Source organism: Prunus dulcis, chromosome 6, assembly GCF_902201215.1.
Source record: "Prunus dulcis chromosome 6, ALMONDv2, whole genome shotgun sequence".
NCBI classification, from domain to species: Eukaryota; Viridiplantae; Streptophyta; class Magnoliopsida; order Rosales; family Rosaceae; genus Prunus; species Prunus dulcis.
In genome coordinates, this window is record NC_047655.1 from 27,022,366 (window position 1) to 27,042,922 (window position 20,557).

A 20,557-nucleotide genomic window follows, 5' to 3' on the forward strand; every position below is an offset into this window, starting at 1 on the left:
AACAGAAGAAAACTAGTGATTTATTTTGTTGACATGTTTTTCCGGCGACACTTTAGCCGGGCCGGTGGATCCCACTTGCTGGCAGTGTTGGGCTTGGGCCGGCAGCCTCATGTCCTTAACTAATATTACGTAATGCCGGCATGGTTTTTTGGGTCCTACAAATTGTACTTTAATTTTTGGGCCCACATCAAATCATAGTCTCCGACTAACGAACATTTAAAATTGGCGCCGAACCTATTAGGCTCGTAATGTCCTAACCGTATGTTTGAATCTTTCAACCGTTGGAGGGAACGGAATGTGATTTACAACAAAGCCCTTCACTTCTCTTTTGTTTACTCTGATTTTATTTTTGTTGTTGATGTAAGCAATATTGTGGAGAAGAGAAATTGAACATAAAACTTCAGATGCATGGACAAAAGCTCGCAATTACAAACTCTTTATTTGTTTACAGTAATGTTCATATTATTTCATCATGCCAATCGAATTTATTTGCTTATTAATTCATTTTGGACCATTTATGAATTATAAGTTACTTTTAGATTACAATAGACCCCAAAGAAAAAGACTTAGAGATCTCATGTGCATCTTCACCTTATCCCACCCCACCTCACCCTACCACAATGACAAAGCCTAGAAGAATCTTGGACCAAGCAACTTTACCATTAAAGGAACCAAAAAGAAGAAGGAAAAAAAACCCCAAAAGAAAAATATGGCCTAATTTCAAGATATATAACATATAGGCTTGTAATAAATAAATAAAAAAAACATTAGTTTAATAGGGGTACAAATGGCCTAAATCATGAAGTGGTGCACATATCATGTGCTCTCTTTCTTGCCCTGTCCATGTTATATATGGTAATGGTGAAATGGGCCATCAATCATCTTTCAGTGACAAGTGGAAGAAGATAAGGTGGTGCAGCAGCTGGTGCTCTTCCTCTTTCAATTTCCTTTTCATTGGTTAAGGTTTGCATTTGATATGTTTATGGGGGTGTTAAAAAGCACTTTGTGATTAATTTGCATGAGAGCTAGCAGCTGAAACAAGTAACATTATCTAAGGGCCAAGTTCTCAATTCTTGGTTAAGTACAATGGTCCTAATGATCATCCTAACTTTTAGCAATTGAATTATTAATGGTTTCAAAAAAAAAAAAAAAAAGAATATCTCCAATAACCATGGTCACATGTTTAGCCTTTACACATAAGCAAAGGGCTTAGTCTATGTTCTTGAAAAGACCTAAATCATATGCATTTGCTTTAGTTATTTTCTAATTAAATTAATTTCAATTAATCACCAGGTCCTCTTAAAAAAAACAGAGGAGACGACCAAGTAAAAAAGGTTTTGACTACATTTTAACTATTTTTTTTTTAAGCTGGGTTTTTTTAATTTAAAATTTGATCTTTTATTTTTTTTTATTTTTTATCAAAGAAAAATTTCATTATATTAACTTCAACGGTACAATAATCAAAGACATCAACAAGGTGATAATTACCCAAAAAAGAAAAAAATGGATTAAAATGGAGGTCAATTATGATTTCCATGAACTAAATCAGCATGGTTTCCAAGTGTTCCTTTTCATAACTAGAATAAAAACTTTGGACAAAACAGTAACTTCATGAATCATAAGACCTGTTCCCAATTGATTCCATGTTTACCAAAAAAAATTACAGAAACAATCCCATTAATCCACCTTCCAAGACAAAAGAAAAAGAAAAAGAAAAACTCCATCTCTCAACAAAAAAAAAAGAAAAGGAAAAAGGTGAATTTTGTCTGGACAATATATATTTCATCCACCACCAGTCCAATTGAGCAAAGAGACTTCTCTGATTTATCTTATTTTTCACCAATTTTTTTATTTTAAAAATAGCTAATTAATTTTAAAAGCTTTTGTCAGGCGTGAAATATAAACCGTTGAAGCCTAGTTTCTCCGAGAGGCTCGGAACTAGGTTCGGTGTAGCTTTTTCCCTTCAATATTAGACAGACAGAGCGACAGAGAGAAGGGAAACAAAGCTAAAACAGAGAGAGAGAGAGAGACCCCAGAAAGCTGAGAAACAGAGAGAAAGTGAGGGAAAGGACGAGAAAATCATCCAACCCCAATCTTCTCTCTCTCTCCATTTTTGAAAATTCTTTTTTTATTTTCTTTTATTTTCTCAAATAGGACCTAATATCTTCACAACCAAGTCTCCCCTTTTCTAATTTCAGTCTCTCCCTCAGAGAATTCAATCAAACTTTCATAACGTCACCTGAAAAAGAAAGAAATAATCAAACTTTTCTAAATTCCCATTACAGTTTTGGCTTCTGAATTGTGTTTTTAGATATCTTGGGCCTTTTGGATTAATGGGTAGGAATTGAATTTTGGATTTGAGTTGGTTTCAAAGGCCGGACATTTTGTTTTTCTGAGTTTTATTGGCGGTAATGGCAACAGAGCAAGTATTGCCCTTCTCTATAGTTTCTGTGGTTGAAGACGTTCTTCAACAGCATGGGAGTCGTTTGAGCGACATTGACTTGGCTTCCAGGAAGGCTGAGGAAGCTTGTAATTATATTTCTTTCATTCTCTTTATCTTTTTGACATTTGAATTTGGATTAATTTGAGTTTTATTTTATCTAGTTTATTGGTTCTTCCATTTCTTGGGGGCTTTCTGTTTTACATTCGATTGAAACTTGTAGAGTTTTACCAATTTGGGGGGATAAGATTACGAATTTGTCAAGCAATATGTGGTAAGATAATAATTTGATGCAAATTTAATGCAACGATTTTTGGAATTTCTAGAATGCTGAATTTTTCTGCGCGGAAGGAGGAATGATTAATTTGTTCTCGTTTTTATCTCTATCTCCGTAATTTTTCTTGATGAATTTTGGCATTGAAAACTAAGCATTTCGTTGAATGTAAGTTTGGTATTAAACTTTCAATGAACTTGGAGATGAGTTTAAATATCATGACCTCAAATTTACAACAACAATTCGAGAGTAGAAGCAAAGTTTCTGATCCTATGACTTAAATCAGATTGAACAGTTTTGTTTTTCTTCACCTCTTCAGTGATAATCATTGCATTGAGATTTGGTATATGGCAAGTAAAAAAATGAATGTTGCCATGCTATTTTGCAGCCTTGAGAAGGTATGAAGCAGCAAGGTGGCTGAGAAAGACGGTCGGAGTTGTGGGAGGTAAAGATTTGCCAGCTGAGCCTTCTGAAGAAGATTTCAGGCTTGGATTGCGAAGTGGGATAATCCTTTGTAATGTTCTTAACAAGGTTCAACCCGGAGCTGTGCCGAAGGTAGGACTCAACTTGGTTTTTACTTTGTCTTTATTCAAGCCCTTTATTAATCGACTGTTTTTGATAAAGTTAGCTGCTTATATGTTTTTAGGTAGTTGAAGGACCTTCCGACTCCGTTCTTATTCCTGATGGGGCAGCTCTATCGGCGTATCAGTACTTCGAAAATGTCAGAAACTTCCTTGTGGCTGTGGAGGAAATGGGGCTTCCAACCTTTGAAGCCTCTGACTTGGAACAGGTTGGTGCTGTTTTGGTTGCATTGATACTAAACTTGAAGAGTCCATTCTAGGTCCTTCCCTTAATTATGGATGTTTGAAATGTACCCAGCAAACATTTATGCATCATTACTTTGTTTATTTTGTCGTTTTGCAGTAACATTTTTCCACATTCTGAATTTACAGGGAGGAAAATCTGCAAGGATTGTGAACTGTGTTCTAGCACTGAAATCATATAATGACTGGAAACAAGGAGGTGGAATTGGATCATGGAAATTTGGTACAAATTTCAAATCACCTACCTCTGGAAAATACTATTTCCGAAAAAATTCAGAACCCTTTGCGAATTCCGTTACAAGGACCTCATCACTGGGAGAAAAGTCCCTAGATAGTTTGTCCAGTGAAGATATCAATGAAGCAGTTAGTGAGATTAGATGTTTCTTAAATTTTTATTTTTACAGTGAAGATATCAATTGCAGAAAATAATTGTTCTGTCTCTTCTGATCTTCAGAGTTCCTCTCATGCCTTACACATGCTAGTCCGTGAAGTGCTTTTCGACAGGAGACAAGAAGAAATTCCACTCGTAAGTGTTCTGGCTGTTATACTGATTCTCTTAATGAATATAATGATGTGGAGGGGAATCAAAATAACATTCACTCATTTCGGTCATGAAAGTAGGCCATTAATTGCTCTGTAGCTTACTGCCATCCAATGAAATAGGTATACACTCCCCATATATTGAGAACATCTAGTGGAACTAGAAGTTTATTATTTGGTCTTTTAAGGGTCACATTCTTGCTTATAATATCATGTTTCCAGTCAGCCTGAGCACTCGTTTTTCCAATTCATTATATATGCATGTATACATTACTTACTTAGAGAAACAATTTCCTGTTGCTTTTAACAGATTGTGGAATCTATGCTGAGTAAAGTCATGGAGGAGTTTGAGCATCGGCTAGCAAGCCAAAATTCACTCGTAAGAAGCTGTCTTTATTCAACATTGGTTTACTGTTTCATAAGAAAGCTCATTGCTTCCTGACTCACAGAACTTGTACTGATTTTTAAAATGACAGATAAAAACAGCTTCCAGAGATATGACATTGTCTGGCCCTGAAAGATCTCTTTCTGAATGTTCTGCTGACATGAAGGTAGATGACCATGAAGAGAAAGTCGCGGCTGATATCAAAGAGGAAGAAATATCTGACCATGAAGAGGGATCAAAAACTGAGTCTTTTAAGCAGAAAATGCTGGTTGACCAACAGCAGAAAGATATTCAGGTAAACTGCAGTTGTATCATATTAGCAGCTACAAATTTTGTTAATATCCCCTAAATTACTGGTGAAATTTTTGTTAATATTCTGTAGGAATTGAAACATACTCTATATGATACAAAAGCAGGAATGCGGTTTCTACAGATGAAGTACCAGGAGGAGTTCAACAGCCTAGGTATGACTTTAAACGAACATTGGTCTAATTTTTTATTTTCCAACGAGGCTAGCATGGGCTGCTCACTTTTTTTGGCTTCCCTGAAATAGAATGTTTTAAAGTTGTTTCACTTTTTCAATGGAGGACCGTAACTAGTTTCCCATGTAGGTAAGCACCTGCACGGTTTGGCTCATGCAGCAACAGGATACCAGAAGGTTCTTGAAGAAAATCGCAAGTTATACAATCAAGTCCAGGATTTGAAAGGTAATATTTCTGGTCTTAAATTGTGTTGACTTCTATATTTAAAAATCAACTTATGTTTTCTATAAGATTAAATGGTCATCAATTATTTTGGTTAGGAAATATAAGGGTATACTGCCGAGTGCGGCCCTTCTTGCCTGGGCAATCAAATCGTGCGAGTACTTATGATCACATTGATGACACAAGTATTAAGATTATCACCCCTTCAAAATATGGCAAAGAGGGACGGAAATCTTTCAGTTTCAACAAAGTGTTTGGTCCTTTTTCAACCCAAGGTTAGCTAATCTGCATATGTGTTCATTCCTAACCTGTCATATATGTCAGCATTTTCACTGCCACTTTTCTTTCACTGCAGAGGAGGTATTTACAGATACGCAGCCTCTGATTCGGTCTGTTCTTGATGGTTACAATGTCTGTATATTTGCTTATGGCCAAACAGGATCAGGAAAAACTTTCACAATGGTAAAATATGTGCATAGATATTTCATCATATAATCTTTATGCTTTGGCCAGTTGACTCCTGAAAAATAATGAACTAATTTTGTGGATTCATTTTGTTGACCAATATAGACTGGACCGAGAGACATTACAGAGGAAAGTCAAGGTGTAAATTATAGAGCACTTAGCGATCTATTTCTTCTATCAGAACAGAGAAAGGACACCATTAGCTATGGAATTTCTGTTCAGATGCTTGAAATTTACAATGAGCAAGTTCGGGATCTCCTGTCGATGGATGCCACCAACAAAAGATATCCTTCATGAGCCATGACACTAATTCACTTTTCCTTATTGTTATTCTCTTTACAATGCACATACCATATTCCTGTGTGTTCTTAACTCCAACATACATTAGAAATTCGTAACAGTTCTCAAAATGGAATTAATGTACCAGATGCAAACCTTGTTCCTGTATCATCAACATCTGATGTAATATATTTGATGAACCTTGGGCATAAGAATCGTTCGGTGAGTGCCACAGCCATGAATGACAGGAGTAGTCGGTCACACAGGTAAGATTAATGATACGCTGTAATTTGAATCATGTTCCCTTCTCATTTAACATTTTAAGCAAAATTCTGAAGTGATTATGAGTCCATCTAAACTAACTCCTGTCACATTTCATACGCATAAAGCCGTAGACATTGACTTCCTTATGTTACCATAAACAGCTGCTTGACAGTTCATGTTCACGGGAAGGACCTGACATCTGGAAGTATTCTCCGTGGTTGTATGCATCTAGTTGACTTGGCAGGAAGTGAAAGAGTTGACAAATCTGAGGTGACAGGAGATAGATTAAAGGAGGCACAACATATTAACAAGTCTCTCTCAGCTTTAGGAGATGTCATTGCCTCTCTTGCTCAAAAGAATTCACATGTTCCTTATAGAAATAGTAAACTCACACAACTGCTCCAAGACTCACTTGGTAAGATTGTTTAATAACCTTGAGCTTACATAGACATTTTCTCTTTTTATTTTTGCGTAGTCTAATCATCTGATTCGTCCTTAACCAGGAGGGCAAGCGAAGACGCTCATGTTTGTTCACATTAGCCCCGAGCTTGAAGCTCTCGGAGAAACACTTAGTACACTCAAATTTGCGGAACGTGTTTCCACAGTTGAGCTTGGTGCCGCTCGAGTTAACAAAGACAGTGTAGATGTAAAAGAGCTCAAAGAACAGGTGGAGTATGGCTTATATTATTATTCCAAGTTATATGTGCAATAAATTTATTCTTGATGATTTGGAGGGAGAACAACGGAGGTGAAGCTCTTGTTTACTATTTATTCTTTCCTTTTCAGATTGCTACTCTTAAGGCAGCCTTAGCAAGGAAGGAAGGACAGGGAGTGCAGCTTCAACATTCTCAATCCTTAAGCCCAGAAAGATTTAGAGTCAAGTCTGCTGGGTCTTCCCCTTTGCATTCTAGTCAGAAAAGCACTGGAGATTGGTCTGGTGGTCGCAGGCAACAATTGGAGGATTTTGGAAATGTAGAGGTACTGTCCAAGTATTGAATTGATATGCCAGAGACTTTATTTTGTCTATGTCATTTAATGAAATCTAAACACTGTATGTTGCTTCAAATATTCATCTCTATTTGGATCGCACTAGGTTCGGAAAAACACTGCATCAAAGCCAAAAAGGCGAAGTTTAGATCTCCACGATATGCTAAGGAGCTCACCTCCCTGGCCACCGATTGGCAGTTCTGGATTGAGTGGAAAGGAGGATGATAAGGACTCGGTACTTTCTGGTGATTGGATTGATAAGGTGATGGTGAACAAGCAGGAAAATGCAAGCGGAGAAGAAAATCTATTAGGAATAGGATGTTGGGATGTGGACAACAGACAGTTGCCAGAGATGTTTGGTCCGAGCAGCCTCCCAGACCCTCCAAAGTTATACATGGAAAACCAAAACTTTGGAAAATTAATGGCAAACAAAGAGGAGAGCCAAGACTATGAAGTACAAAGGAGTCGATATGAGGCAGCCACCACGGATGACTCTGATGAGCTTGAGGCTGCAACTAGTGATTGCTCGGAGCCAGACATGCTTTGGCAACTTAATCCCCTGAAAGCGACCGGCATTCCGAACGGATTGGGAGCAAAACCAAAGAAACCTTCTCCCAGGCCAGTAAGGAGCCCGGAAACTAGGTAAACTCTGACATCTATCAATTTGCAATGCTTTCTTTGAGCTGCATTGATATATTGTGATAAACTGTTTCCATGTATCTGCTTGTAACCAGGAGTTTAATTCCATCATTGATTCCTTCGCCATCACGGAAGCCACCAAATGGGGTTAGTCAGCCTCTGCATAGAACTGGAAGGCAGGCAGGTCCTGGTGAAGGGAAGCGAAGATCTGGGAATGCTAAGTGATCGATGATGAGTTTACTTTTATGTTGTGTTGAGGGAAGTTTGGTTGCTCTATGATGAATTCTTTTTCATTTTTTATTTTTTGGTGTCAGTTTTTGTGTATTCATATCTAGAGAGAGAGAGAGAGAGAGAGAGAGAGAGAGAGAGAGAGAGGTTTCTATGTATATGAGAGGTGGCAACAATTGCAGTTGCCTGAGTTTCTGCGGTGGTGGTCATATATGTATGTTGTCGCGCCCCATTCATCTCAATTTGTTTATATGAGTGTTGATATTGCAATCAAAGAACAACAATTCTTTTTTTCCTTTGATGTGTTCTTAAAAAGAGAAAATGTGGTTTTGTATATATATATTTTCATTCCCAATGTCTCATAATGGCTGGTCTGTTTTTATACGTACTTTGCTTGTCCAAGACAGATTGAAGTTGATACTCATTCATACAAACAATAAGGTTTTACATGCATGAAATATATTCCCTTCCCTTCCCTTCCCTATGAAGCTATCTATAAAACATATAATATAACTCAACATGAGAATTTAAATATGGACATTGCTTGGCTCCTATGCGTCAAGGGACCTATTTCTCCTTATGACGTGGCACACTCGTAGTTCAACAAGTGTCCATCTTTGTCTAATTCTAAAACACTTAACTCATCCTCTCTTGTTATATCCATGATCATGAGATACATGTTGTCACATTGTGTTCATCTCACTTTGTTTAAAGGATGGTCTAGACTACAACGGAGAGGAGAGTTTTCACATACATTACAAGGGTGCCATGGTGGTTTAAACCTGAGACCACTGATTTATAAGTTAATGTCTTTTTTCACTGAACTAGACCATTCGGCAAGAACTATCAAAATTGATATACTTCTACTAAACCCAACAAAGAGAAAACAGAAATAAAAAATCTTGCATTCAAAGATTGAATATAATTCTAGAAAACATCCAATTGATGCAAGATTAGCCACATAATCAAATAACAAATAAATGTTGATATCCCAGGATTATAGAAACAAGCATCAAAATATAGATATAAATTTATTATTTCGGACGAGAGCTACGATTATATATATATATCTTCCCCTACTGAGTTTGTTTGTCTCCCTGGATCGAAACCAAGGTGCTGGCACAAACAACAGCTTCAGTTCGATCAAAAAACACACCATTAAGAGGAAGATACTTAAACTTTCTGGTTTCAAGGTTGTAGAAAATTAGCACAACATCATCCCTGGCCACCATAACAACTTCCTCGCTCTTCCACAACGCCAACGGGAACAATGGCTTTTCCGGCTCAAAGGTTAAGTATTTTGTCCAGGAACCCTTCTCCTCACTCTCATCCATCACCCATATGTCAAAGCAATCTGGCATTGACGCATAAATAAATATAGCAACGCTTTCCTTCCACACCCCAAAAATCTTGCTCTCATAATACCCTACATCGGGAGGATACGGTATAATATCAAACACCTCTTCACCAAAGTCGAACGAAAGAATTCCTGCTTTCATGTCCCTTTCCTTCCTCTCCTCCTCCTCCCTCGCCCGCCGCTCGTTGTTTTCAGGGTTGTCTTCCTCGTCTTCGCCCTCGTTTTCCTCGCAGTAATCATACTCATCGTCTGTATAATTATAGCTGACGACGTACTCCCTGTCCTTATCTGTTGCAGGCCAATAAACAACACCCTTGCAGTACACAGACACAGCATGCTGAGGCAAAAAGAATCCGGTTTTCGTCACTATGTTCCCGATCTCGATCTCTTTCCACGAATCTGAACCCTGCAGGGTGAACACTTCTGCTCTCGGAGGATGAACAACAAAACGATCGTCGTCGACTTTTTTGTCTCCATAAGTCACAAGCCGGACGACTTTATAATTCTTAGAATGCTTGAGATCACGCCCCAACCCTACCCCAAGTATGGCGACTTCTTCAGGGGAAGAAAGAAGAACGTCTGATTCAGGAAGAAGCTTGAATTCTCTAATGGCCGGGTTGCATAAGGCCACCTTTTTGTGGAAATCAGTCAGACAAACGATCCCATCACAATGGCTTGAAATGTCCACGCCAACCCTATAAAACTCTCCCCCTGTGTCTACACCTCGAAAACAAGAAACTTCGAGGTCCTCGAAAACGGGACGGAGGTGATCATCGCCACCGTCCATATCATCATTGTCAACATCATCAGTGCGGAGATTAAACATCGAGAAAAGGAGTTCCTTTTGGTCTGTGTTGAGGTCTGTGAGGATAAAATGCTTGAAAAGGATGGTGGTGGAGGGGGTGGAGATTTGGTGTCGGGTGGAACTGAAGTTGGAGAGGTGCATTTCTACAAACTGAGGGGTAGTGATCAAAACAGACCACGACTTGCGGATGCATTTGAATCGCAGGAGAGATTTGGGAGGCAGCCTTGACAGGATATGCGTCACCAGCTCTTCTGACAATTTTGAAAAGATTGGATCTGCCATTTTCTGTCTGCACTCTCAATTGGATCTCCTTTCTCTTCTTCTTCCTCCTCCTCCTATTTTCTCTATCTCTATTACTTAATATTGTTGTTGCTAAGGCAAAAGTAACGGGGAGAGAGGAATGTGGGTGTAGCGTTGAGAGAGAGGAATATAGGTATAGCGGGGAGAGAGGAATGTGGGTGGAGTAGACAGTAACTACTTTCCCTTAATTACTTAAGCGATATTTATATTTATTTTTGTGATTTAGCAAATTAGTTTTTAATTAATATTATACCTTTAGATTGTGGTGTATTAAGCATAAATATTTTCAACCGTGGCATTCTCTTTATATATACAAATAAAAGATAGATATAACAATATAACGTTATATTTACAAGGAATGATGGAAGTCATGAAGCAGGTAACTTAAGAATTTGGGAATAAGGAATTGAAATTGGAATTTGATCAACTACTTCCATAGTTGATATGATTCTTAGTTTTGAGAATATTTGATTACAGATTTCACCATGAAACTCTCATAATTTTTATTTCCGTATGTGTAAATAAACGCAATAGAAGTAAGGAATTAGAATAATTCAAAACCCATGTGTTAGTAAACACAAAAAAAGAAGAAATTGGAATCATTCCAATGCCATCCAATTTCAGTACTGATAAGTAAACATGGATTATTTTTTTGTTAAGATAAATGATAATATCAGCTCTCTTTTTTATAATTAAAGATAGATGAGGTCCAATTGTGTGTCTAGATATAAATAAATAAATGAAGTGAGATGTTACATTCATTGGGATCCAAGTCGAAAAAAATAGAAAAAAAAATACGAACCGAACTGTAAACGACACTGGATAAAAGGTTATTTTAGTCATTTTGTACATGCATGCAGATGCAGTTCTGCACCGAAGGATTCGGACATAAATGTCATTTTGACAAAGTTTTCCCAAAAATCGCACCTTTTTTCCACATCTCTCTCTTTCTTCCAATCAAATCATAGGCAAAAGAAGTGTGACTCTCTCTCTCTCTCTCTTAGGGTTTATTTTGGAACAATCAGTGAGAGTTCATTTCAATGAAGAATCTGTAGATGGACTTCAATGTCAGGTCCTCCCTGCTAGATCCGTCTGTCACTATCTGTGTTTCATCTGTGCATTCTAAGGTACCCAAATATTTCCAATTTCCACTGATTTTTCCATTTCGAAACATTTTGTTTCTTTTGCAATTTTTATCGTTTTCTGTAGTTCGGGTTTACCTCAGTTTATCAATTGGGGGCTTCGGTTGACTTCTGTGTGACTTATCTACTGGGATCTTTTGATGGGTTGCGGGTTCTAGAGGAGACAATTTTTTGCACATTTTGTAAAGTTCTTAATTTCTGAAGTTTACTTCACTGTTTAGTGAAGTTGGAAAAATTAGATTATTAGGTGGTTTTGGCTTTGATTTGGGTGGTTGGTTTTGGTGAAATGTGGTTTTGAGAAAAAGGTATGAACTTCTAAAATTATACTACCAAATAGAACTCCTTTTATATATGTTCTTTTACGTGCATTCTATTGGTTTTTGTTTTTACTTTCAAAATTGTCTCTAGCTTACTTCGTTTCAGTAGGTCTTGAGACAAGGGACTCGAAAAACGTTTAATGTATACTAACATTATTCTTTTATTTTGTATCTGTTTTCACTTAAGTTTTAGTGTCATGTGCTGTGTTAACTAATTATCATTCTAATTTTGATGTGCAAATCATTTGAATCAGTTGGTGGAGATATGAGGTGCTTTTAGTACATGTGTACATGTATGCAATGAAATTCTGACAAGATTTTCTTCAATTGGGTCTTGGGAATGTCACAGCAGAGACTAAAATGAGCCAGACTGAAGTATCGGGAATGAAAGCTACTCTTGTTCCACTTGCGACTCTGATTGGTCGTGAGCTTAGGAGTGAGAAGGTTGAGAAACCTTATTTGAAGTATGGGCAGGCTGCTGTGGCAAAGAAAGGAGAGGATTGCTTTCTTATAAAAACAGACTGCCAGAGGACTCATTCGAATCCGTCAACATCATTCTCTGTCTTCGCGGTACTCCCCCACCACTAGTTTCTGTCTTTGTAGAACTGATCTCTGGTTGGATACTGAAATAATTGTATTTTGTCCAGTTGAGTGGAATCTTATTTTTCTTGGGTTTGAAATGGCGTGATAAAAGAGAAATCACAAGTTTATCAACTTTTCTTTCTTGTTGTATATTTGTCAGCAACAAAATGGAGCATGAATTCAATCCCATACTTTCTCTAATACATATTTGAAAATTTTGATCTCCAGATATTTGACGGGCATAATGGTATATCAGCTGCTATTTTTGCAAAGGAGAATTTATTGGCTAATGTTTTGAGTGCCATTCCTCAAGGAATCAGTAGGGATGAATGGCTTCATGCCCTTCCTCGGGCGCTGGTTGCAGGTTTTGTGAAAACTGATATAGAATTTCAGCAGAAAGGTATACATAAACCTTTTGTTTTTATTATTACAACATGTCTCTTTTTTCTTTTCATTTGCTTTTGTTTTTCTTAGATTTATGGTGTAATATAACCTCAGGGGAAACTTCTGGTACAACTGTGACATTTGTTGTGATTGACGGTTGGACTGTGACTGTCGCATCTGTTGGAGATTCTAGATGCATATTGGACACCCAGGGTGGCGTTGTTTCACTCTTGACTGTTGATCACAGGCTGGAAGAAAATGAAGAAGAGAGGGCGCGTGTCACTGCCAGTGGTGGTGAAGTAGGGAGGCTCAATGTTTTCGGGGGCAGTGAGGTATAGGATAGCTTATTTTGTTTATCCTTCTAACTTGTAAACTGAAAGACATCTCAATGGGAAACATTTCTTTGATGGTCTAAATTTTGTATTTTTACTTGGTTTACAGGTTGGTCCCCTCCGCTGCTGGCCTGGTGGATTATGCCTTTCTAGGTCAATTGGTGACACAGATGTGGGAGAATTCATTGTTCCAATACCCCATGTCAAGCAAGTGAAGGTAACTTCATACTGCTATTGGCATTGGTTCTGTTTACTTTTCTTTCTTTTATTACAACATTTTAATGCTCAATAGCTTTTTTCTTTTCCTGGTTATGTAGCTTTCAAATGCTGGTGGAAGACTTATAATAGCTTCTGATGGCATCTGGGATGCTTTGTCTTCTGATTTGGCTGCCAAGTCTTGTCGGGGATTGCCTGCAGAGCTTGCTGCAAAGCTGGTCGTTAAGGTAATGCCTGAGATGCAACTTTATTTACAGGCCAAGAAAATAGGTCTGATTTTACTGATTTAGTCCAATTTTCTTTGTTCTACTTTAGGAGGCTCTGAGGTCAAGGGGTCTCAAGGATGATACAACCTGCCTAGTTGTTGACATAATCCCTTCAGACCACCCTGTCTTGCCTCCAACGCCAATGAAGAAACAAAACATCCTTGCTTCGCTTATCTTTGGGAAGAAAACTCGGAATTCTGTGAACAAAAGAAATAAGCTTTCTTCTGTTGGAGTTGTGGAGGAGTTGTTTGAAGAAGGTTCAGCAATGCTCGCTGAAAGGTATGTGCAGCATAGTTTATTATGTAATTGATAAGACAGTATTGCCAGCTTGAGTATAGCCTTTATTTCTTTATTTTCTTGACGGAAATGCAGGTTGGGTAAGGATTCTACTCTGGATGCAAATTCTGGTCTTTTCCGATGTGCAGTCTGCCAAGTGGATCAGCCTCCAGTAGAAGGTTTATCAGTAAATTCTGGGCCTTTTTTCTCTCCAGCATCAAAGCCATGGGAAGGTCTCTTTCTTTGTGCCAAGTGTCGGAACAAGAAAGACGCCATGGAAGGAAAAAGACTGAGCACGCCCACAGTGGTCTTGTAGTAATTTAACTGATTGCATATTCTATTGTATTTTTTCTCTGGCAGTGTGAGCATATGCTTGGTTTTCCTTTTTCAGGTGGTGACTATTATAGATGTGTGTAAGAAATGAAGTTGAGGTATGCAGAGTAAGTAGGTGTTTTGCAGTTTCAAAAGTTTGTGTCGGTTCTGGTTTGTGCTCAGCTGTTGGACTGACTGACTGACTGAGGGCAGAGGTGTTATCATCACTAACAGCTTTAATTTGTAAGTAAATCGAAGGTTTGCGTAATACTTTTGGTGTAGCTGTTCACTTGAGTTCAGTTTTAAATTAGCAACAGCACGCGATCTAACTCTAACTCATTGGTGTTCGCTCAATTTTATTTTGTTAGAACAATTGAATATATAATCTATTTATTTTGCAATTGTCTACGAAATGTGGTTAGACCTGGTTTGCCACTTCTTCCATATTATTATGTTCTTGCGTGTTACATAATTCGTTCTTTATTATTCCGATGGCATTTACTCTATGTTTAATGAGGAACATATTTGAAACTATGGGGAGGCTATAATGAGGAGTTTAAAGCGAGGAGGCTATTTGCGTACGTCAATCTCACCATCAACAAATGTGAAGAAATCATGGGACTTAAAACATTTTAAATGTTCTCATGGTGGGATTGGTCTCTTCAAATAACCTCCTCACTTTAAACTCCCGGTTATAGCCTCCTACTCCTCACTTTAAACTCCTAATTGTAGCCTCTCCTGAAACTGTCTACCATGGTCTGCACCCAGCCCAATTAATGTTTTAGGTAACTTTTAGGTAATTTCAGAGGGTGAGATGAGTAATTTGAGGGGTCACAATGGGTGCAGCTCTTCTAAGAATATAAAGCTTCGGATATTTTGGCACCAATGTCTCTCGATTGGTTGTTCAAATCGCAGTTATTTCTACAAACAAGCTCCTTCCTAAGCACACATGAGTTCACAACCATTAAATTCATAATACATGGCCGGAATTTACTAAACCAACAATCAGAAGAAAATTAAACATGAACCACAGAAAGCAGCTGAAGACCAAGAGAAATAAAACGACTTTATTACATTAAGTTGCAACTTGCAAAGAAATGCGTACATACTAATAACATTATCAGGTTCTAAAATCCTCTTCGATAAGCAAGCCCAACAAACTCAACTCATTTAATTAGGAGGCAGCCATTGCAGCTCAATGCCATAGCTCCATTTCTCAACAGGATCTTCAGGTCGAATATCAACCACAGAAGTATAAGCAGTGCAGCCTCCAACCCTAACCCTGATCACATATGAAGTCATATGAGAATCTTTCAAGTAATGGCAGCAGAGGCCACCTTTGCATGCGTTGTTTTTGCCCTCCAACATTTTGTCCTGAAAAACCCTACAGAGGCTATTTGAGGTACAGTTGAGAGGAGATCGAAGCAGATTGTCAGAGCAATTGAGCAAGATGACTGTGTTGCGAGTGGACACATTGAAGGGCAAGTGTTCATCAAGCCTCAAGCCTTGAAGAGAGAAATCAGAAGTTTGACACGTGTCACCATCTTGTACCAGATCAGGTGGGCTTATGATGAGCCTCTGAGCACTCGGGTCAATGCTTAGGATCTTGTAGTAAAACCCTTCAGCTGACTTGAACTCAAGAATGCCATTGCCATTGTTCTTGTTGTTGCAGTAGATTTTGTACCTTGAGTCTCCGCACGTGTCATCTGTGCTGAAAGGGTATGGAACTTCCACATTGCCGCATTTTGGGCAAGATCCAAGGGCTGATACATGACCAGTTTTTATGATATTCATGAGCATGAGCACAAAAAATGTCAAAACCATCTTGACTTTAGCAGAGAGTCAGAGATAGAGAAAGCAAGAAATGCTGAGAGAGCTAAGTATCTATTTATATAAAAAACCACAGAATTAGTTAATCAATATGGGAACTTATAGAGTGCTGCTATTTCCACAACTTGTTTTATTTCTTCATTTACTTTATCTTCCCCTCACCATGTAAATTTAAAAAAATACAATCTTATCTTTCCACCTACTATTATTCTTAAAATACCCTTTAATTATTAATTCTAGCAAATTCTCTTTGCATATCATTAATAGTTGACATATGGAGAGAATCAAATAAATTATCTTTCTTAAAATAAAAAATAAAAAGAAGTAAATAATCTAATTAAAATAAATATAAAAAATAAAGATTATTTCAAATATATTTACCCTTGCACTCGAGATTCTCAGTTCGATTTTCCCCTCTTCCAATGTCATTTGTATAATATATATAGTACATTGTTGGTATGAAAATGAAGTTCCTTTTTTGTGAATGAATAATAATAATCCACAAAGGTGTGGCCAACAGCTGTCAGTGTATGACATTTGGATGGAGAGATTAAGAAATGACAATGAATATACAAATCTTAATTACCCAAAAGAATTATATTATTAAGTTTATTGGCAGCCATGAAAGATGAAGCTAATTAGCTGGTTTTCACCCATTGGAATCTCATATATTGTATTGTATTATTGTATCTAGATTTGCTCCACCATGCCATTTGCATTCATCAACCAGAGAGGAAAGAGCTAGTGTCAAATAATATGGAAAGCAAAAAAAGAGAGAAGGCAGGGTTAAGATCAAATTAGATTATTGATCTCCATGCCAACTCGTGGTGAGGAACAATTGGGTTGACATATCCCACTTTCGATTTTGAAGGAAGTTTTTAGGTTTCATTTGCCTTTCGAGGGGGCAGTGGGGCACTCATTTCCCAAAGTGGCCAAAGTTCAAATAGTATAAAGAAACGACATTTTGGGATAAAGCAAAGCACAAAGTTGTATTAGTATAATGCTATTTTGAGAAATTTATAATTAAGAACATAAAGTAGCACCCAAGGTAGAAAAATATGTAAGCCATGACCCCTATCTTACATCAATTTATTGGTCCACTTATTCCCAGCCCCCACCAAACCAACCACAAACCACTCTGGTTAATTAACTGTTGAACACTAAACACCTATGAATAAAATTTGAAACAGGGCAGGCACAAGGAAACCACTTTTAATTTGAAGACAATCAACATATGATTAAGAATACTAAAGGAAATAATGACTTCATTTTATAGGATTAAGAACATCAAATAGTCTTTACACATTGATCTCAGTTGTTAGGCACCCTCCCTTCTCCAGAAGAGAGGGAAGAGTAAATGACGTCATGCACTGGGGAAAGAAAGAGAAGAATGAAAACTGGGTGATATATCAACACATTGAAAAACAAAACTCAAGCATTTTTCTTTGCTAGATTACAACTTGCAACCAGACAAGCAAATATAACATATGCTTCCTACAAAAGTGGCTTGAGCTACTCCTCCTTTCCAAGGCTGAGTGTTTTCCATGATGTGCCAATCAACTGTTTGCTAAACCAATTCTTCTCCTGCAAGTAACAAATGAGCACATTGATCAAAACATAAATGTCAAAATAGGAAATGGTATTAACTCAAACAACTAAGGTGTTTTTGTCTGAAATACTTCGTGCAGCACAGAGGTAACGATGGTATTGCATGAAATGTTAGTTTCGTATGGAAGTCTCACAATTGGGATAGCAAGGGAGTACATTACTATTTACTAAGGGGTCATGTCATTAGCTGCGGATACTATAAAAAGTAGAAGGAACTTACGCAGATCATCCAAGGATATACTGCTGATGCTTTCTCCAGTCTTTATAAGACGAATCTTCCCTGCAGGGAAAATCACAATATATAAGTAGTTTCACGTTATCATTATAGCAAGACAATCGTTGAACAAAATACCATGAACATGACAGGGTTCTATTTTTCTTTTCTTCTTTTTGAAGGGTTGGAGGGATGGGTGGTCCTTTCAAGGCATACTAAATATTGATATTTATCCTTTCAACTTGTATTCGCCTTGTCGGCACTTTTTCTACTGATGCAGAACAGGGTCACAAATATGAATCTTCATTCCCATGTTTATTCACCCATCAACAAAACCTTTAAATCTATGAAATTCAGACATCGACAATGTTATTTTCTAAATTAATGTATCCTCCTCCCAAGTTATCTCATAGCAACACAACATTGGAACATAAATATTAATGAAGCAAAGTCATGTAAGATACACAAGTCAATCCAAAAACACTGCAGAATGAAGAATTACGACTTAAAAAATAAATATTTAGAACAAAGTCAAACTGTAATGCTGGTATTTATACCATCGTAACGAACACATATCTCTGGAATATTCTTAACTTCACCATTGATGCTGTCATTGTAAACTCTGGTTTCAATGTCACCCTCCACATAAATTGATGAACTGCAGTTAACCTTCAACCATTAGAGAGACAATATACAGAAACTTCACTCATCCTAAAAAATGGACACATACTTCTTAAAAAGTTGTTTAACCGCATAAGCCCCAAGTGCTTCATTATGCACAGCAATTCGATGCCATTGAGCGGGTCTTGGCAAGTCCTTTGCACCCTCTATTCTTTGGTCAAACATGCCCCCCGTCCCAACTGTGAAGATGGTTACAGTCCGGCCATTCCTCAAGATCTTCTGCACAGGGGCTTGCCCAACTTTACCGCAGATAATTGCCTGTATAAATTCAGCATAGCCTAGCATAAACATATGACAAAACATATGGAAGAAGGATATCCCTACACAACTGATTGATTGCTAAATAGAGGAAAGATGACTCGTTCTGGTGATTTATGCTGTTTCCGTTCCTAACATCCCTAATGGAACCAACAGGTTTTGTTAGGCCTATATATGTACAACAATACATGATGCACTTGCATTTGTAATTTTGTTATGTGAAGGTACATTTACACACACGAAAACTCTAACATCCAAATGGGTAAAAGTTACAACTTTTGTTCTATTCAAACTACATATGAAATACCTTGTGCACACCGCGAAATCCCCAGCCCCTCCTGGGATCCACAGTTTGGGCTTGAAAATGCGAATCTTTCTTCTCACCCAATATTTCGTCAAGATCTTCTTCTGCCACAGTTTTCTTTGTCTCGTCATTGCCAATGTCAGATGAGGTGCTTGAGCACCACAACTTTGAGCTTCTTTGCACACTCACTGCTGTAATAAAGGTCAAAAATCAACATAAAAATGGCACACTAAATTTCATTGTTCAGATTCTTGGCATGCCCATCACTATTTGAGAAAATTGTTCTAAGAAATAACATGTAAACCATGCTGAATTCTATGCAACCTGTTATCCAAAAAGCCCTTTCTGGACTAAACCCATATCTGGAATTTAAAAGTTCAACTTATCATTTAATTTTGTAGAAACTTGAATGTGTGGTTCCATTTAAAAGGCGTTTGAACTCAACCCATGAATAAAACAACAACGTTAAACCGAATGAGATATCAGAAATGAGCACCGCAAATAACACATTCATGTCATACGTACAAAAACAAAATAAATTTATGGAGGAGAGAAACAGAGAGAGAACCAAGTGTTGGGTTGGGCCAGGAAGGAATAGAGACTCTCATAAACTTGGCAAATCTCACAGCGGCTGAACTCATTTTCAGCTGAAAACTCAGTAAGTCTAGGTAAAGCGAATTGGTAAAGACTTGGAATGGGAGGGTTCAAGGAGGGTTTAGTTTGTTAGGAGGCGAAAGAGAGAGGAAGGTGCGAGGTCGGGTTGACTATAAAATTTAAAATAAAAAAGGAAAAGAAAAAGTTGCAATCCCTATTTTTTTTTCTTTTTCTTTAATACCTATATATATGTATTTTTATTTTTTGGGAAAAAAGAAACCTTTTTCATCACACCATCCTTTCCAAACTCTTCCGTTTCCCTTATAAAAAATAAAAAGTAAAATTAATCAACATGGGAAACATGATTTTTTATTTACAAATGTGATATTTTAAACTACATTAATGTATGTCTCTAAAAAAAACTACATTAATGTAAGAGGATGGAGTTTGAACTTGAGTGCAATGGAGAGGACGCACTGCCTTAATCAACTGAATTAACCTATATTTACAACGAGAATAACATGATTTGTTAACGACGACTAATTTATAAAAAATTTGTTTAAACACAAGTACACAATAAATTTTTTTAACTAGTAATTTATGAAAATTATTTGCTTTTCTTAGCATGCTTTATATGAGTCATTGAATTATTGGATGATCACTTTTGTGGTGTGTTATAGTATCATGATCAAATAGATCTTCATTTCGTAATTAACCTACAAGTGAGCTTTCAAGGCTGGTTGGCGGGTA

The 20,557-nt window shown here is 37.4% G+C and overlaps 5 protein-coding genes across 11 annotated transcripts; 2 read left to right on the top strand and 3 right to left on the bottom strand.

Annotated features, from left to right (window-relative positions):
- Positions 1-1,989: 1,989 nt before the first annotated feature.
- Positions 1,990-8,324, top strand: LOC117631159 (kinesin-like protein KIN-14I). The gene is made up of 18 exons (XM_034364148.1): positions 1,990-2,529; positions 3,103-3,269; positions 3,361-3,504; positions 3,668-3,901; positions 3,993-4,064; positions 4,389-4,457; positions 4,555-4,758; positions 4,846-4,927; positions 5,075-5,170; positions 5,266-5,442; positions 5,523-5,629; positions 5,738-5,916; positions 6,016-6,177; positions 6,337-6,590; positions 6,679-6,842; positions 6,962-7,153; positions 7,269-7,804; positions 7,897-8,324. Exons 1-18 carry the CDS (start codon positions 2,412-2,414, stop codon positions 8,024-8,026), a joined length of 3,087 nt encoding a protein of 1,028 aa, XP_034220039.1. The 5' UTR covers positions 1,990-2,411; the 3' UTR covers positions 8,027-8,324.
- Positions 8,325-8,918: 594 nt separating this feature from the next.
- On the bottom strand, positions 8,919-10,629 carry LOC117632254 (F-box protein CPR1-like). Its single transcript, XM_034365692.1, has one exon. The coding sequence runs from the start codon at positions 10,471-10,473 to the stop codon at positions 9,106-9,108; it is 1,368 nt and encodes a 455-aa protein (XP_034221583.1). The 5' UTR covers positions 10,474-10,629; the 3' UTR covers positions 8,919-9,105.
- A 795-nt stretch (positions 10,630-11,424) lies between these two features.
- On the top strand, positions 11,425-14,762 carry LOC117632535 (probable protein phosphatase 2C 5). 5 transcript variants are annotated; one of them, XM_034366038.1, is made up of 8 exons: positions 11,434-11,618; positions 12,205-12,520; positions 12,761-12,932; positions 13,031-13,248; positions 13,358-13,465; positions 13,566-13,691; positions 13,780-14,009; positions 14,103-14,762. In XM_034366038.1, exons 2-8 carry the CDS (start codon positions 12,311-12,313, stop codon positions 14,320-14,322), a joined length of 1,284 nt encoding a protein of 427 aa, XP_034221929.1. In that variant the 5' UTR covers positions 11,434-11,618; positions 12,205-12,310; the 3' UTR covers positions 14,323-14,762. The 5 variants fall into 5 exon arrangements, with proteins under 5 accessions (XP_034221930.1, XP_034221929.1, XP_034221926.1 ...); XM_034366035.1 differs by having other exon boundaries at positions 12,303-12,520; XM_034366037.1 differs by having other exon boundaries at positions 11,505-11,618; positions 12,214-12,520.
- A 726-nt stretch (positions 14,763-15,488) lies between these two features.
- LOC117630592 (wall-associated receptor kinase-like 20) lies at positions 15,489-16,142 on the bottom strand. The gene has a single exon (XM_034363292.1). It carries the CDS (start codon positions 16,140-16,142, stop codon positions 15,489-15,491), a length of 654 nt encoding a protein of 217 aa, XP_034219183.1.
- Positions 16,143-17,396: 1,254 nt separating this feature from the next.
- Positions 17,397-20,029, bottom strand: LOC117629547 (single-stranded DNA-binding protein, mitochondrial). 3 transcript variants are annotated; one of them, XR_004586119.1, is made up of 7 exons: positions 19,782-20,021; positions 19,217-19,404; positions 18,701-18,909; positions 18,528-18,628; positions 18,109-18,241; positions 17,977-18,036; positions 17,397-17,732 (listed from the first exon to the last, which is right to left on the bottom strand). XR_004586119.1 is itself a non-coding variant. In XM_034362061.1 (6 exons), exons 1-6 carry the CDS (start codon positions 19,852-19,854, stop codon positions 17,716-17,718), a joined length of 645 nt encoding a protein of 214 aa, XP_034217952.1. In that variant the 5' UTR covers positions 19,855-20,029; the 3' UTR covers positions 17,397-17,715. The 3 variants fall into 3 exon arrangements, 2 of the variants coding, with proteins under 2 accessions (XP_034217952.1, XP_034217951.1); XM_034362061.1 differs by lacking the exon at positions 18,109-18,241 and having other exon boundaries at positions 19,217-19,401; positions 19,782-20,029; XM_034362060.1 differs by lacking the exon at positions 18,109-18,241.
- Between the last annotated feature and the right edge of the window lie 528 nt (positions 20,030-20,557).

Bases quoted from the DNA above. Each gene is read 5' to 3' on its own strand.
- LOC117631159 (XM_034364148.1), top strand. From the start codon at position 2,412: ATGGCAACAGAGCAAGTATTGCCCTTCTCTATAGTTTCTGTGGTTGAA. The intron at 3,270-3,360 runs GTAGGACTCAAC...ATATGTTTTTAG, and splicing joins AACCCGGAGCTGTGCCGAAG to GTAGTTGAAGGACCTTCCGA. The intron at 7,805-7,896 runs GTAAACTCTGAC...GCTTGTAACCAG, and splicing joins GTAAGGAGCCCGGAAACTAG to GAGTTTAATTCCATCATTGA.
- LOC117632254 (XM_034365692.1), bottom strand. From the start codon at position 10,473: ATGGCAGATCCAATCTTTTCAAAATTGTCAGAAGAGCTGGTGACGCAT.
- LOC117632535 (XM_034366038.1), top strand. From the start codon at position 12,311: ATGAGCCAGACTGAAGTATCGGGAATGAAAGCTACTCTTGTTCCACTT. The intron at 13,249-13,357 runs GTATAGGATAGC...CTTGGTTTACAG, and splicing joins ATGTTTTCGGGGGCAGTGAG to GTTGGTCCCCTCCGCTGCTG. The intron at 13,466-13,565 runs GTAACTTCATAC...CTGGTTATGTAG, and splicing joins CCCATGTCAAGCAAGTGAAG to CTTTCAAATGCTGGTGGAAG.
- LOC117630592 (XM_034363292.1), bottom strand. From the start codon at position 16,142: ATGGTTTTGACATTTTTTGTGCTCATGCTCATGAATATCATAAAAACT.
- LOC117629547 (XM_034362060.1), bottom strand. From the start codon at position 19,854: ATGAGTTCAGCCGCTGTGAGATTTGCCAAGTTTATGAGAGTCTCTATT. The intron at 18,629-18,700 runs GTATGTGTCCAT...GGTTAACTGCAG, and splicing joins GTTAAACAACTTTTTAAGAA to TTCATCAATTTATGTGGAGG. The intron at 18,037-18,527 runs GTATAAATACCA...TTTTCCCTGCAG, and splicing joins GATATGTGTTCGTTACGATG to GGAAGATTCGTCTTATAAAG.